The sequence below is a fragment of the Rhinopithecus roxellana genome, chromosome 6, assembly GCF_007565055.1.
Source record: "Rhinopithecus roxellana isolate Shanxi Qingling chromosome 6, ASM756505v1, whole genome shotgun sequence".
Lineage (NCBI taxonomy): Eukaryota > Metazoa > Chordata > Mammalia > Primates > Cercopithecidae > Rhinopithecus > Rhinopithecus roxellana.
The window spans coordinates 101,881,778-101,899,224 of NC_044554.1; the positions used below are offsets into that span (position 1 = coordinate 101,881,778).

Here is a 17,447-nt window from a genome sequence, read left to right on the forward strand (position 1 = left end):
AGAAGCTCCTGGGAAAGGAATTTGTTTTTGCTGGGACTTTATCAGGCCACTGCCTTGCCCCTCTGGAATCCTTCAGGACCCTGAGTGGGGTTTGGAGCCTGGAGTTCTGGACCAGTTCCTGGGCCCAGGGTCTTGTTCTCGCTTGCACAAGGTTCCAGATGGCCGCCACACAAGCCAGACACAGGGCTGCATGCACCATGGAGGAACTCAGGGGAGGCAGTTGCTCTTGAGGACCCAGCCAGCCTGGTTGTTCTAATCAGATGAGATCAAGGAGAAAGAGAATGATTTGTGTATAAATCTCCTGCCGCCAGTAGCTTCAGTGCCCTGTGTGGCTGGGATGAAGCTGGAGAAAATAATGTATGCGATGATAGCCAGGATGCCTTGAACGCCCTCCTTCCTTCTGCATTCCACTGAAGTCTCCTGCAGGGTTTTGCAGCCCCAGCTCACCACTTTCCTTCCATAGTTAGAACCTTCCCCACACATCTGATCAAAAGAAAATTTGGGCTATTGTGTTAACAGATGACTTTGCTTTTAATTGGTAGAACCAGGAGCTGTGGGACATCTGAGTTTCACGGAGATTCTGGACACGTCTCTCAAGGTCAGCTGGCAGGAGCCCCTGGAGAAAAATGGCATCATTACAGGTAAGTAGCCCTGTCTTCCAAGAAAGAAAAAGATAAGTTTGTCCTCCAAAAAGAAGTGGATATGACTTCAAACCAAACTGCTGACAGCATGGACCCGTGCCCATGGCCTTCTCGAGAGGAACTGAAATGTCTTCCTGGCCGTATGGCAGAGTCCCGGCACTGGGCACTGCTCCAGTGAGAGCCAGCCTGGTCTGGGGGCCTTTCACTGTGTGGGCAGCAGCTGTAGTTTGAGATCTATTCTCACGTCCAGAGTCTCTGACCAATGAGTCAGTCGTGTTATGACATATTTGTTCACATGGTGTGTGTCTTACTTAATTCTCATAGCAGGGTGATAAGGTCAATATCGATATGACCATTTTACAGATGAGGAAACTGAGGCCCCGAGAGGGTGGGTGACCTTTCCTTCATTCAGCAGATGGCACTGAATGCTCCTGTGTGCAGCCAGCCTTCTCAGGCACAGCCAGGCGGCGTGACTATGAGGCTCACATGCCCTGTGTCTCAGCCCTCGTCCCACAGCTGTGAGCCACGAGGCCAGGATGAGATCTGGATCTTCTGACTCCAGATCCCATGTTCTGTCCCTTCCCCACCCTGCCCTCCAGTGAGAGCCCTGAGGAGACTGTGAGGCAGGTACTTCGGAGGAGGTTCTGAGCTGTGGGAGGGGCGGGGGCTGAGCCTTAGAGGCGCCTGAGCAGTGAAATCTCCTCTCCTGGTTTGAGGGGTCTCTGTGGGAGACAGCTCACCTTCTTAGGGTTTTTAATGATTGTATGTATGTATGTATGTATGTATGTATGTATGTATGTATTGAGGCAGAGTCTCGCTCTGTCACCCAGGCTGGAGTGCAGTGGCACAATTTCCGCTCACTGCAACCTCCACCTCCCGAGTTCAAGCAGTTTTCCTGCCTCAGCCTCCCAGGTAGCTTGGATTACAGGTGTGCACCATCATACCCGGCTAATTTTTGTATTTTTAGTAGAAATAGGGTTTTGCCATGTCGGCCAAGCTGGTCTCGAACTCCTGACCTCAAGTGATCCACCCGCCTCGGCCTCCCAAAGTGCTGGGATTACAGGCATGAAAAACCTTTTAGGTTAAAGCTTAATTTAAATCTTAGTTCAAAAAAAATTCTTGGTTTGACAAAAACAGCATAGGCTCTAGCCTCAAATGAGGTTGGGCAGGGCCCCCCATTCCACTATTTTAGTCAACATAAGAGCCTCAGCAGACCTCTGGGATCTTCAGTTCTGACTGGAGCTGTCAGGAGGATGAATTGAGAGAAGTTGTATCAGTGGCTGCCCACTGCCTGGCCCAGAGCAGCTCAACCTCCAACAGGCATCTTTTTTTCTTTTCTTTTTTCTTTTTTTTCTAAACATTACTGAAGATTTCTAGCAAGCCCCTTAATCTTCTTCTTGGTCAGTCATATATGGGACTTCTTCTATATGAGACCTCTCTGAGGACTTTGCCTGTGGCATCTCACGTCCCGGCAGGGACTCCTGCGTGGGTATTTTGCAGCCGCGCCCCGGGGTTGAGTGAGTTGCCCATCCTGACGCTAGCGGCCAGTTCGGAGCTGAGCTGCATCTCCACTCCATGGTGGCAGCGTTCCCAGCTGGCCGCAGGAGCTGTGGAATTCGAGTGCCTGACTGTTCTGTGAAGCGAGCTCATGTTCTCTGGGTGTGTCCTAGAAGCCTGTGCTGGGACTGTGCTGCCCAGAGACCAAGAGCCTCAGGTGGTCTGTCCCTGCTGCCGGGCCGCAGCGTTGGGGGCTGTTTCTTCTCTGCTCTGGCGTCCGGGATGACAATGGCAGTGATGACCCTGGCCACTTCCCCTGTGCTTGGCACATTAACCTTGCAGGATCCCATTTTGCTTTCTCAGCAGCCACACAAGGGGTGTCTTATAACCCAGGTCTGGCGATGACAAGGCTGAGGTTTAGGATGGTGACATCCCACGATCACAGCCCGCGGGTGTGTGCACATTCTCTCCTCTGCAGCGTTGATGTGCCGGGGGTGAGGTTTGAACCGTGCTCCGAACCCCACCGCAGAGGACGTTCATCTTCCCCATCCACAGTCCTCTTAGCGTCTCCGTAGTTTCTCAAAGCACCCCGAGGGCACAGAAATGCCTAACGGTTCTGTTTATTAAGTAGTTAGATCCAAACAACTAAAGTGTTTATATGCTAACAATTAGAATTGCCATTTAAAAAATACTACACAGTAGTTGAAAGAAATAAAACTTGCATTTCTTTTTTCAGTGACCACAGTTAGTTCCTAATGAGATGTCTGCACCCGCCTGGCACTGCCCAGCCTCTCAGACCTTGGGACCAGATGGCCCCTCGTCACCCTCATTTCCCGGTTCACGTTGGTTTCCCAGCCGTACTCATTTCCTTATGGCAACATCCACCAAAAATTCTGCTTTGCAAAGATAGGATGTATCCAAGGGCACGTGGCATGCTCTGGTCTTGAAATGGAGCTCCCCTCCAGCTGGAGGCTCACGTGTGTCCTGCTGGCATTGAGTGTCCTGTGTCTCCCTGCAGTGCTCCTAGGAGGTCACTGCAGCATCCCAGGGGCCCTGGGGCACAGTGGGAGACTGTGTTCCTACAGTGACCTGTTTTTACACAGAAATCCTGCTACGTAGCAAACCCAGTGCCAACCCCACCACTTCTAATCCGTAGACTCTCCTGTAATCATCTGTGCCAACCAGATCCCCTGATAGAACGGTGTGCCCAGAGCCCATACACAAGGTCACCTTGGAGCCAGTGCCACCTCTCATCTTAACTTTTTGTTGTTGTTGAGATAGAGTCTCGCTCTGCAGCCCAGGTTGGAGTACAGCGGCACTATCTCGGCTCACTACAACCTCTGCCTCCTGGGTTCAAGCAATCATCTTGCCTTCACCTCCCGAGTAGTTGGAACTACAGGCTGTGTGTGCCACTGTGCCTGGCTAATTTTTTGTGTTTTTAGTAGAGACGGGGTTTCACCACATTAACCAGGATGGTCTCGATCTCCTGACCTCGTAATCCACCCATTTTGGCCTCCCAAAGTGTGGTGTGCCTCCTATAAGCATATAGCTGGACTTTGTGGGATTTTTTATTCTTACTTTTTGCTTATTTATTTTTTGAAATGCAGTCTCTCTCTGTTGCCCAGGCTGGAGTGCAGTGGTGTGATCTTGGCTCACTGCAACATCCGCCTCGCGGTTCAAATGATTCTCCTGCCTTAGCCTCCCAAGTAGCTGGGATTACAGGCATGCACCAGCACACCTGGCTAATTTTTGTGTTTTTAGTAGAGACAGGGTTTCACCATGTTGGCCAGGCTGCTCTCGAACTCCTGACCTCAGGTGATCCACCTCCCTCAGCCTCTCAAAGTGCTGGGATTACAGACGTGAGCCACCATGCCCGGCCTCACCTTAACTTTTAAAAAAAGTAAATTTATGAATCTGGCTCTGCCTTCTAGAAGCTTACCTTTTGAAATGCCCACTTCAAACAGTGTGAAAACTCCAGGAATGTGGGAAAGTCACTACTAGAATTGGACACAATCTGTTGTACATTCTGAAGTCGTCTAAGAATCGCAAGTGCTGAGTATGTACAATTAAAACAGCCTCCTGTTGCCTGGAGTCGAAGGAATTAAGCAAAGGCCGGGGGAACTGAGCAGGGGAGGCCACTATAGACTGCAGGAACCTAGTTTAGTTTAATCTTGCTTTAAATCATTCAAAGGAAGGAAAAACAAACCAGCGGGAGGAAGGATTTTTAAAAGCTGAGCAGAGGCTACCATTTCCAGTTCAGATCCCTCAGGGACCAATTCAGTGGCTGGAATTAGAGCTGTGTTTACCACTGACCCCAGAAACGGGGCTGTCCGGGTAGGAAAGAAAGAATGCCCCTCTGCCCAGTTGCCTTTCAGGTCCGCAGTCGGCCATGTTTTGGAAGTCTGGCAGAGACTCCATGGTAGACAGTGTCCACACCAAAGGAATTCCTTTTACAGATACACACGTTAGCCCCCGCCCTGCCCTTTGTGAACACAGCACACTCTCCATTCCTGTTCTAAAGCCAAAAGAAAAAAATCCATGGGCATAATAATTCGCGTTGAGCCAACATTTCACGGCTAAGCGGTGGTTGCCAATACTTCCAATTTACGATCGTCTGTTTCACCAGCTAATGGGGCTTCGTGAACTCATTTTCGTATTTTATTTAAACAAATACCTGTAGTTACAAGCAGTGGTTTATGGTGGAGCTTGACTTCGAAGCTCGAGCTTTCCCAGGTTGGGTAGAGCCAGAGGCCTGAGTTTGGAGGTGCCTGTGCCATGAGGGGCAGCGTAGTTGCAGTGGGAGCACCAGGCAGACTCTCTGTAGGTTCCTCTCGGCGGCCGTGTTGTCCCCTTCTCTCTGTGTGTGGCCTGTGCATTTTCCATTCCTGCTCACACCATAATGTGCACCTTGTGTCACAAGAAGCTTCAGTGGACGCATGCAGCTCTTTGGAGAAGGTCCTAGAGGAGGTGAGATCGGAGGTTATCACCTCACCAGCCCAGCATCACCCTGTACCCGCAGTGATGCCCGCATCAGGGGAGCTCCCCCCCGCACCCACCAAATAGACATAGTTTCCCAGTGGAACGTGCTGGCAGCACCATTACATTCTACTCTGTGCTAAAGGCAGAGTGTTTCATTGAGGACAGCAAAAGAAAAACTGCGTTCGTGGGCAAACCTGGCTGCCACAAGCCAGTTTCCAGAAGCATTGGTGTGGCACCACCATGTTCTCGAAGGCTTCCTGCAAAGACTGCACCTGCTATTAAAGGCAGCTGCAGGAGCCCAGGATGACTGACGGCTTGGGCCTGGGCCCGGCACTGCTCTACTGGCCAGAGATGCTGTTGGAAACAGTGGTTTATTAGCCCTGGTCTGTGGTGAGCACCCCCAGCCTCCGTTTTAATTCGAGGCCTGGAATGAGAGGGAAGCATGGAGCAGGGGGCGGCTGCGCCTGCCCGAGTAAATTGCCCATTGCGCGCTTATTGTAAATTTCAGCGTCCTCCACTCTCCCTCCGTAAACTCTGATTTATGAGGGCCAGGATGCAGACAGACAGTTTGTGATTGGATGCACTGCTCTCTTCTGGAGAATTTACTTCAGATCAACAGAAAATTATTTCTGAAGCTCCTCTGGCCATTAGTCTCAGTTAGGCAGCCATTGGGAGCAGGTAGGATGCCAAGCGGGAGGTACCCCCGCTCCTGGCTCCAGGCGCCCCTCTCTTCTCTCCTCTGGGAACTGGAAGCAGAGGATGCATCCCCTGGCCAGCACTGCCCGAGTCCTCCACGCACCTCCCCCAAAAGCTGTTGTTCGTAAATTAGAGGACGTCTTTCCCACCTCACGCCCACCGCTGTGAGGTGTGTCTGTCTGTGCTCACGGACATCACGCGTCTCGGGCCTGCACCGTCTCCGCTGGCGTTACTCTGCAGATCAGCCTCTCTAGCTGTCCGTTTGGTTTTTGTTTGTATCCATAACCATTTGAGCACACTGTATTTTCAATGTTGATCCTAATAAATCCCAGCAACGCTGCCCTTCCTGAAGATGCTGGAATTGCCCTGTTTCAGCTCTAGGTCGACAAGACGAACATGATGCTGTGTTTTAGCTGATGAAGAACAGCTTTTAAACAAATAAAAATTTCTGGCAGGCAAGGTTGTAACATTAAACAAAGGCTCCTCTTCCCATAGGTTCAGAGTAGACCCCGAGGATCAAATTATTTCGCGATTGACCAGGCGTGACCCACCAAGGTCAGGGATGTCTTTCGGTTCCCTGGCACACGTCAGGAGGAGGTGCTAGAGGAGGAAGCTCTTGAGAGGCAGGGTCTCATCCACTGTGAGAAACAGACTCACCCATCCAAAGCCAAAGAATGGACTCAGAGACCCAGAGAACAGCGAAAGTGGGACTTTTAATGATGGTCTTGCAAGATTGAGTGTCTGATGGGCAGGCACACCCAGCACGGTCACAAGAAGCCACTTACCCCTAGTGTGCAGGTCCCTCCCCTGATTCCTCACAGGCTGAGTACTGTGGGGGGTCACAGTCTTCCCAGGCGTCACCCATTGGTTGTTGGGCAGGGGCTGTAAGTGTTTTCTTTAGGGTGGTCTTGTTGCATTTTGTTGCAGCCCACAATGCACTGCAATCCTAGTCAGCTCAGGGGCTCTTCAGGTATTTGACTTATGACGTAAGTAGCTGGGCAAGCTGATAAGAATAGACGAAATGAGCTATCCTGCAGGATAGTAAACGTTCATCTTAGACTAAACTTCTTTGTTCGGGTGGGGACAACTAAGGGGTGGGGGGAGGCTGACAAGCAGGTGTTGGCGATTGAAGCAGGGGCTTGGGATATCCTGTTTCTTCTGTAGTTTGCTGACCTAAGCTGATTCAAGACACTGTGTCTTGGAAATGGACCATGTATCCATTATTTCCTTCATCCACTGAGGACTGTCTGGGGTTCCAGCAAGTCCACGAAGCTTTCTGTGGCTTGGTTTCTTCCTCTGTGAAATAGGATAACAACAGTCCCAATTTCAAAGGTGTGTTGTGAGGGTTACATGAATGAATGGAGCAGGCTAGATGTCTTAGACATCAGGGTGGGCAGATGAGGGAAATGCTAAGATGTAAAGCGAGGGCAGGGCCTGGGCTGGGCGTGGTGGCTGACGGCCGTAATCCCAGCATTTGGGGAGGCCACAGTGGGAAGATCGCTTGATGCCAGGAGTTTGAGACAGCCTGGGCAACGTAGTGAGACCCTCATCTCTACAAAAAATTTTTAAAACTGGCCAGGTGTGGTGGCACGTGCCTGTAGTACCAGCTACTTGAGAGACTGAGGTGGGAGGATTGCTTGAGTCGAGTGGCTCAAGGCTGCAGTGAGCCGTGATCAACCCACTGCACTCCAGGCTGGGCAACAGAGCAAGACTCTCTCTCTCTCTAGATATATATATATATATACATATATATATATATTTATGTATATAAAAATAATTTTTTAGTGGAATTATTGGTGAAATGCATTCATAATTTGACAAGAGAAGGTTGAATTGAACTGAGCACAGCAGGCTGGCAGCTGTCGTCATTTTTCAGTTCATGCACCTGGTGCTGAGCTTACCAGAGCATCCGATAGGCCCCGTCCTTGTGAAGCTCACCCTGGTAGGGAGAGATAATATATATTTTATTATTTATTTATTTATTTATTTATTTTAAATAAAGTTAGGAAGGAAATGGGAGAAGGCAACGGTGAGTGGTTGGCCTGGGTAGTCAGCCTTCTTCCCTCTCCCTGGGAGGAGGAAAAGGAGACCAAGACCTGAGAAGCAGCCAGATGCCTTTGATGAAGCCACCACAGAGGGTGGTTTAGTGACCCTCCGGGGCCCAGGCAGAGATCCCAAAGGCAGAGACGCCAGGCCGCCGCACCACTCGGTGACAGCTCCCGGGATGGCAGGCGCTCAGAGTGCCCTGGAGGCACCCAGCAGCCAGGCTGTCCCTCTGGTGGCCCTTGTTCCTTGGAGCTCCCACTGTGTCAGCCCGCATGGGGGTCCCCGCTGCCCGTGCACAGAAGCTGCCGGGCTGTACGGGGCCTGTGGGACAGCCAGAGGGAGCAGGTTCCGACGTTAAAGTTTTTTCAAAATAGTAAAGTCTCAAGATGCCGTCCTCTAAATTCTTTACCTGCAAGTGCAACTCCTAGCTTTATTTATTGCTTTCACCAGAACGAGAAGGAAGTTTCAGCTGCATCCAAGTGCTTCTATATCCCTGAGGTTATTGACTAAAAATAGGGAAGAGCAAGCGTTTTCAGCTGTTTTCTTTTGCATGTGGACCTATGAGCTCTTTCTACCACCGTCTCCCTCTTTAAAAGACACTTATAAGTGTTCTCTGATCCCATAAACTCCCCTCCACGGGGGTTGATCGATTCAGGAACCAGTTGGGTCTTTTTCTCCTATTTTTTTTTTTTTTTTTTAAGACAAAGTCTCGCTCTGTCACCCAGGCTGGAGTGCAGTGGCACAATCTCGGCTCACCGCAACCTCCACCTCCAGGGTTCAAGCGATTCTCATGCCTCAGCCTCCTGAGTAGCTGGGATTACAAGTGCCCGCCACCATGCACGTCTAATTTTTGTATTTTAGTAGAGACGAGGTTTCACATGTTGGCCAGGCTGGTCTCCAACTCCTGACCTCAGGTGATCCACCCACCTTGGCTTCCCAAAGTGCTGGGATTACAGGCGTGAGCCACCACACCCCACGGGTCTTTTTTCTCTAAGCCCCAAGTCACAGTGGAATCCCAGGTGGAATAAATTTTCATCGTGAGGCCCCACTGGACTGAAGAGAGTATAGGGGGAAATCAAATTTATTAGAAAACAGCATATTTGAAAAGGGGAGAGAGAGCTAGAAGCAAAACTCACACACTCAGGCGAAAAGAAACTTTTCCACGCAAAACGCTTTGCAAAACGGAAGAGTGATCTATCAGTCATTTCGTAAAGGAAAAAGTAGAAGTGTTTCCATGAACTTGTTGCAACACAAGAGCAAGCATTAATTTAAGGTTCTGTATAATAGAAATACCAGCTTCCAAAAATGAAATGATTGGCTGGGTACCGTGGCTGTAATCCCAACACTGAGGGAGGCCGAGGCGGGAGGATCTCTTGAGCCTAGGAGTTCCAGACCAGCCTGGGCAACAGGGGGAAATCCCATCTCTACAAAAAGTACAAAAGATTAGCCAGGCATGGTGGTGCATGCCTGTGGTCCCAGCTACTCAGGAGGCTGAGGCGGGAGGATGGATTGAACCCAGGAGGTTGAGGCTGCAGTGAGCTATGATTGCACCATTGCACTTCAGCCTGGGCAGCAGACTCAAAAATCAATAAATAGATAGACACATACATACATAAAATTTTTTTAGTGGAATTATTGGTGAAATGCATTCATAATTTGACAAGGTTGAATTGAGCACAGCAGGCTGGCAGCTGTCGTCATTTTTCAGTTCATGCACCTGGTGCTGAGCTTACCAGAGCTTCCAATAGGCCCCGTCCTTGTGAAGCTCACCCTGGTAGGGAGGGACGGTCCCCTGTGGTGGGACCGTCACTCCCATAAGCAGGTTTGTGAGGTGGCAGTGGGCGCACAGAGGAAGGAGCCTTGACCTGTGTCGCATGTCAGTAGCACAGTGGCTCTGAGGCGCCTTCAGTACATCCAGCCAAGCTCTCCATAGCTCCAAGCCTGCAAAGATGGTGCTATGGAATCCAGGTGAGCCCTTGGCCTTCAGGAGACCAATGCTGATCTGGTCCTGTTGCTTTCTAGGCTACCAGATCTCTTGGGAGGTGTACGGCAGGAACGACTCTCGTCTCACGCACACCCTGAACAGCACGACGCATGAGTACAAGATCCAAGGCCTCTCATCTCTCACCACCTACACCATCGATGTGGCTGCTGTGACTGCTGTGGGCGCTGGCCTGGTGACTTCTTCCACCATTTCCTCTGGAGTGCCCCCAGGTCAGTAAAATCGTGTGCAGTCCTCCTGCTGTTGCCTTTCTCTTGGAGATTCCTGACGCTAGAATTTGATTGACACTTTTGTGTGGAAGCCACTAAGTGCCTTGAAAAGGAGGAGTGACCTCCTGCCAAGATGCTGGAGGGTAAATGGGTGTTGAGCCCACTTCAGCCTCATTCTCCAGAGCATTCCACCGCGGCCTCACATCCCTTCTGTCTTCTCCTCCTGCTTTGGCCTCAGCCAGTTCCCAGAACACACGTTGAAAGTGTTTAAAGCCAGTTCCCAATGCGTATCTAAAATATCATGAATACTTTAAAAACAGTAGCGATGATTCTATTAGTCCATTTTCATGCTGCTGATAAAGACGTACCTGAGACTCGACCATTTACAAAAGAAAGAGGTTTAATGGATTGACAGTTCCACATGGTTGGGGAGGCCTCACAATCATGGCAGAAGGCAAGGGGGAGCAAGCCATGTATTACGTGGATGGCAGCAGGCAAAGAGAGAGCCCGTACAGGGAAACTCCCATTTTTAAAACCCACAGATCTTGTGAGACTTACTCAGTATCACGAGAACAGCACAGGAAAGCCCTGTCCCCATGATTCGATTACCTCCCACCGGGTTCCTCTCGTGACACGTGGGAATTGTGGGAGTTACATTTCAAGATGATATTTGAGTGGGGACACAGTCAAACCATATCAGCGATGAGGACGTGTGGTTTAATTGGTTAAAAAGGGGTATATACAGTGACCAAGGTTAACACTGGAAGCACATCTGTGTGTGAGTTGCCAGGGTTTTCCTGAGATGTCTTGGACGTTGTTCATCCAGGGCAGGGAAATGGGTTAGCTGATCTCCGGAAGGCTGTGCTTCCAGAAACACTGTGATCCACGCTACGTCTGGAGCCACAGAGTGGAGTGTTAGAGGGGAAACTGAGGCCTGGCTGCTTTGGCCAAACCCCTAATAACCAAGGTGCAGGGAGGCGCTGGAGTTGCCATTCCTTCATTGCCAAGGCTGAATGCTTGTAGCTGGAGAAGGGTCCTAAAGCCTTGCCCACTCATCCTGGGTAGTGGCTGGAGGCAAATCAGATGGCAAGGACTGCTTTGGGGACGCCGTGTTCTGTTTACTGTGCTTGAAGTTTATCACCATTAATGGTTGAAGAGCCATTTAAAAATCTAGAGAGCTGAGAAATAGAAAGGAAAGAGCCCACTTGTCCTTCGATTTAAACATTTTCTATTTCAAATTCATTAAAAACTAGATGTGGAAAGGACCCTTGAGATCCTACAGACCCTGCCCCCGCCAATATGGAATCGATCACCAAAATACTTTCACTGTCCCTGGGCAAGACCTGGTTTCAAACACCCCAAGCAACAGCAAATGAGGAAAGCATTCCTCAGAGACAGTGCGGTCTGAAAGCTGCACTAGTCTTGCATTTTTCTTTTCTTCCCCCCCGCCCCCATTTTAGCCCCTTATCTTTCTCTAGAGTATTTTGCATGGCACAGTAATCTAAAAGCTCTCACTTTGAACTCATAGTGCTACAGTTCCAAGTGGGAGATGCTCTTTAGGGAGCGACATCTGAAGGGTCTCTCATGTAGGAGTAGGCTTGAGCCACAGGCACCCTCAACGGGAGGCTCATTCAGATCCCACCTTCCACCTTATCCAGTTACCCAAGCAACTGAACACAGGCAGAGTGAGGAGAGTTCTGCACTTGCACGAGAATGTGGTAGTCTTGGAAACCAGACCCAAGAAGCCTAAGGCTCAAGACCTGATCCTGAGCAGGTGCCACGCTACCTGGGAACAACCCTGGGCTTGTGCACTCTTCCCTCCACCCCTCTGAGGCCACGGTAATTATGAAAGGAAGTATGGCCATTCGTTCTTTGTGTGGTTTCAGGAGCCAGGAAGGATTACATTCATTCATCCTTTCCTCATTCAGCCAGCATCTGTTAATTACCTACAAAGTACAGAGATGTGTAAGGCATGACACATCCCTTCAGAGTTTCCCATCAAGGAGGCCGTGTTCGCGGTATGTCTCCTGAAGTCCACCGGGTCAGCCTATTAAAGCAAAAACCATGCACTGATCATGCCTCTGGGGAAGCTGTGCTGCTTCTCACCTTCATGCTTTTGAGAACAAATCCTTTTTTGGTGTCGAATGGTGTCAAAACTGTTTACTTTTGAAGCTGACATGTTTGATACCCTTCCTAAGCTGTGACGGACTGTAAATCTCTCCCTTTCCTCCCTGGTTCCTCTCTAGACCTTCCTGGTGCCCCATCCAACCTGGTCATTTCCAACATCAGCCCTCGCTCCGCCACCCTTCAGTTCCGGCCAGGCTATGATGGGAAAACCTCCATCTCCAGGTGGATTGTCGAGGGGCAGGTACGTGTGTCATTAGACCGGGAGCCGGCATTTCCCAAGAGCAGTGTTGGGGCCTGTGAGTGAGTGGCTCCCCTGCAGATGATGGCATGGGGGTGTGGGGGAGATGGGCATGCTTGGAGTGGGAGAACCAGGGGCTGGAGATAGCCCAGATAGCAGGGCAGAATGTCGGAAGACAAAGAACAAGATGTCAGGCTGGGGTCCTACCAGGTGCTAAGACAAGAATACCAAGGGTTAAAATGAAAATTGTGATTCAAAAGAGGTACCCAAAATTGGATCGCGTTGTTGATTGAGGTTTTAAAAATTCTGTATCACAATTAGCTACTAAATATACTAATAGGATTAATTGCTTGGTACCGCTTGTGTGTCATTAGCTATGCATTCATTCAACAATATTTTTAGAGACGATTGTTCTATCTGCAGGCACTATTCCGGGCACGGGGGCTATTGCAGTAGACAAAGCTGGCTGAGTTTCTGCTGTCGAGGAGAAAAGTGCCGTCTGGGGAAGAAAGACCTCCAGCTGCGGGAAAGCTGTTATATTTGAGGGACAGCAAGGAGGGCGGGTGCTGGAGGGAGCAGAGCAAGCCCTGGGCTGGCAGGGAGTGAGTCTAGGGAGAGCGAGGGGTGGGTTCCACAGGACCTGAGAGAGTGGACTCCCCCGAGAGACTTCTGGTCTGACTCCCGCTGTGCAAGTGCTGCAGCATGCAGAGGTCCGGGACAGCGCCGGGCTTGACTAGGATCACTCTGGCGCTGGTGAAACCATGCAGTCTGCCAGTTCCATGTTCCAATAAAAGCAGGAGGAAAAAGATAAAGGGCCAAATTATGAGGAGTAGTAAAGTTTCAAAATAGTTATTATCTGTAGTAAAATCCTTGTGGTTTTCATGACTGTACTTGTACCACATTGCAAGACGATCCACTCTGGGAAATTGGCCATAAATTAGTGAACAAATCCTATCTACCTCTTCAAAAGTTTCATTAAGCAAACATTTCCGAAAATCTAAGGAGGATCCTGAAGGCGCAAACCATCTGGATGGGACTGACCCACAAATGGGGCTGGAACAATTATTTACTTAGGAAAAATAGCAGCAGAGCCCTACCTCACATCAAATTAAGAAAATCAGTCCTCAGCCAATGAAGACTCCATTGATGAAAGCAACTTTAAAATGCTTAAGATTAAATATAGGACGAGAATCACCATGTCTCATGAAAACCAAGTCTAGTAATTAAAATCCATCAGCGGGCCGGGCGCGGTGGCTCACACCTGTAATCCCAGCACTTTGGGAGGCCGAGGCGGGCGGATCACGAGGTCAGGAGATCAAGACCATCCTGGCTAACACGGTGAAACCCCGTCTCTACTAAAAATACAAAAAATTAGCCGGGCATGGTGGCGGGCGCCTGTAGTCCCAGCTACTGGGAGGCTGAGGCAGGAGAATGGCATGAACCCAGGAGGCGGAGCTTGCAGTGAGCCGAGATCGCGCCACCGCACTCCAGCCTGGGCGACAAAGCGAGAATCCATCTCAAAAAGCAAAATAAAAAAATAAAATAATAAAATAAAATCCATCAGCAGAAGGCAATACTTTTAGGCCCACAGAAGCACCCGCTGTGGTCTTCAGTGTCTGACAATGCCACGTAGCTGAGGCCAGGAAGCAGCGCTCATTGCGAGCTTTAGAATGTGGTGTTATGCTAGGACTGGGCGGGCCACAGTGACAGAAATGCCAGCGTCTTCAGGGCTCAACATACGGGAGCTCATTTGTGCATCCAGGCAGGCCTGGGAGTGGACGACGCTCCTTTTGCCCATGTTCCGTTGCCCAGAACTTGGTCGCGTGGCCCGCTGTCGCCGCAGGAGAGTCTGGGAGTGTGGTGTTTCGGCTCACCTGGGAGGGAAAGACGTGGAGTGATGTGGGGACCCTCGACACAGTTTCTCGGCCACAGCATCCTGGCTTTATGTCATACGGCCTGTTTGTTTATTTTTGAGACAGAGTCTTGCTCTGTCACCAGGCTGGAGTGCAGTGGCGCCATCTCGGCTCACTGCAACCTCTGACTCCCAGGTTCAGGCAGTTACCCTGCCTCAGCCTCCCGAGTAGCTGGGACTACAGGTGCCCGCCACCATGCCCAGCTAAGTTTTTGTATTTTAGTAGAGACGGGGTTTCACCATGTTAGCCAGGATGGTCTCAATCTCCTGACCTCATGAGCTGCCTGCCTCGGCCTCCCAAAGTGCTGGGATTACAGGCATGAGTCACTGCGCCTGACCTCTAAAGAGGTTTTACATTTTTAATGTAAAACATCTTAAATATATGCAAAAGGAAGGAGAATAGTAGAGTAAGCCCCCTGGTACCCATCAGCGAAAGTCAATGATCCTCAAGATTTCGCCACATCCATCCACCCCTGCTTTTTTATTGGCGTATTTTGAAGCATATTTCAGACCACATGTCACTTTGCCCCCATACGTGTCACACGTGTGTCTAAAATACCTGTTCACATGCCAATATGGATGAATTTCACAGGCATAATGTTTAGCAAAAGAAAAACCAGATCCTGCTTGGAGCATATATTGTGTGATTCCATTTATAGAATGTTCCAAAACAGGAAGAAGTACTCTTTGGTGCTGGAATTTGGGTTTTCCTGGGACCCCTGTGGTTACTTACCATGGAGGTGACGGTGACTGGGAGGGGTCCACCTGAGGAGAGGGTGTCTGGAATGGCAGGAGTGCTATCTTTTGATCTGTATCAGGGTTAGATGTGTGTGCTTATTTTGTGTATACACCAGTGGTCTGTGAGCTTGCCTGTGTGTCTTACTTCAGTGAAAAGTTTGACCAGGCACGGTGGCCCACACCTGTAATGCAGCACTTTAGGAGACGAAGGCAGTGGATCACTTGAGGTTGGGAGTTCGAGGCCAGCCTGGCCAACATGTGAAACCCCATCTCTACTAAAGATATAAAATTTAGCTGGGCATGGTGGCACACGTCTGTAATCCCCCCACTCAGGAGGCTGAGGCAGGAGAATCGCTTGAACCCAGGAGGTGGAGATAGCAGTGAGCCAAGATCACGCCAATGTACTCCAGCCTGGATGACAAAGCAAGACTCTCTGTCTCAAAAAAAAAAAAAATCTACATGAAAATATGGGTATCTTCTCTCATACCACTATCACACCTGATGAAATTATTGTTATTGTTTTTTTGAGATAGGATCTCACTCTGTCACCCAGGCAGGAGTGAAGTGGTGCGATCTCAGCTCACTACAACCTCTGCCTCCCGGGCTCAGGCAATCCTCCCATCTCAGCCTCCTGAGTAGCTAGGACCACAGGCGTGCGCCACCACGCCAGCTAACTTTTTATGTTTTTGGTAGAGACAGGGTTTTGCCGTGTTGCCCCAACTGGTCTTGAACTCCTGAATTCAGGTGATCTGTCAGCCTCAGCCTCCCAGAGTGCTGGGATTATAGGCATGAGCCACCGCACCTGGCAATTCAAACTTTTTAATATCATCTAATCATCAGTTCACACTCAGATTTCCCCAAATTTTCCAAAACACCTCTTTACAGTGATTTTGATAAAAGTAGGATTCACACAAGGTTCACGCTATTCATTTTGTTGTCATGTCTCTCAAATCATAAAAACACCGTAAACAGCTTTATTGACATATTGTAATTGATATACAGTAAACTGCATATATTTAAGGTGGACAGTTTGACACTTGTGACTTATACACACACCTGGGAAGCTGTGACCACAGTCGAGATAATGAACACGTTCTTCACCCTCAAAGGTGCCCTTGCAGCCCCCAGTATCCCTCCCTACCAACCCTCCCCATCCCCACAACCACTCATCTGCTTCCTGTCACTATAGGTTACAGCTCTCTTAATCTAGCGAAATCCCCCACCCTTTCCCCGAATGCAGTTACCTCATTGAGAAAACCCAGCCAGTCATCCCATGGGACATCTGCATTGTAGATGCACCTGGTTACATCCTTGTGGGGTCACTTGACCTGTTCCTCTACCCCCATTTGCCCTGTAAACTGGAATTTCATTGCAAAGGACTGGTAGATTCCATTTCCACTCCTCCCTCCTTCCCTCCTTCCCTCCTTCCTTCCCTCCTTCCTTCCCTCTCTCCCTCCCTCCCTTCCTCCCTTCACCCCTCCCTTCATCCCTCCCTCCCTTCTTTCCTTTCTGCCTCCCTCCCTCCCTCCCTTCTTTCCTCCCTCCCTCCCTTCTTTCCTCCATCCCTCCCTTCTTTCCTCCCTCCCCCTGCTTCTCTCCTTCCTTACTCCACATTCCCTCCCTTTTTTACTTCCTCCCTCCCTCTACTTCCTCCCTCCCTCCCTTCTTTACTTCCTCTCTCCCTCCCTCCCTTTTTTCCTCCCTCCCTTCCTCTCTCCCTCCCTTCCTTCCTTTCTTCCTCCCTCTCTTCCTCTTTCCCTCCCTCCCTCCCTAAGACTGCTTCCCAGTTACTGCAGCAGGTTGGAGGCATGTAGACCTAGTTGCCCCACTCAGGGATGCTAATTTGGGTGGCAGAGCATAGCAGCCTGATCCCTACCTTGTGAATTTCTCCATCAGCTTTTTATCTAATGGTCTCATCCATCCATGATCTTTGCCTGAATTAATTATGTTCTTAGGATATTCAAGATGATCATTTTCTACTTCTATCAATCTTTCCTCATTTAGCTGTTGGAACTCTGAAAAGAAGCATCTCCCCTCATCCCTCAGACTATTTAGTTACCTTCAAATATAGGAAGGCAGAATAAATGCTTAATTCTTTTCCTTTAATTACCAATTTTCAGGGTGAGGATTTGGTCCCCTGGTTACTTCCAATGTTAAATAGATTTTTCTTTCTTTTTCTGTCTTGTGATCTCATTTGCTGAGTATCATCAGGAAAGCATAGATTCTTACCTGTTCAGTGGGTTTCAGTCACCTGCAGTCATTATTCTTTTTGAACCTAGAATTGGCCCGTCTTTGGCCTACGGAGGCTTTCGTATCCTGGGGCTCCAGACTGAGGCTGCTCTCTTTGATGACTTCCTGCCTC

The 17,447-nt window shown here is 49.6% G+C and overlaps 1 protein-coding gene across 2 annotated transcripts in view; it reads left to right on the forward strand.

The window, feature by feature from the left end:
• Window positions 1-17,447, forward strand: part of SDK1 (sidekick cell adhesion molecule 1) — a 982,307-nt gene that overhangs the window by 777,395 nt on the left and 187,465 nt on the right. For both annotated transcript variants that reach the window (XM_030933228.1, XM_030933229.1), the window contains 3 exons: window positions 543-641; window positions 9,882-10,073; window positions 12,317-12,438. In XM_030933228.1, the coding sequence (XP_030789088.1) occupies window positions 543-641; window positions 9,882-10,073; window positions 12,317-12,438 (413 nt within the window). The remainder of the gene's footprint in view (window positions 1-542; window positions 642-9,881; window positions 10,074-12,316; window positions 12,439-17,447) is intronic.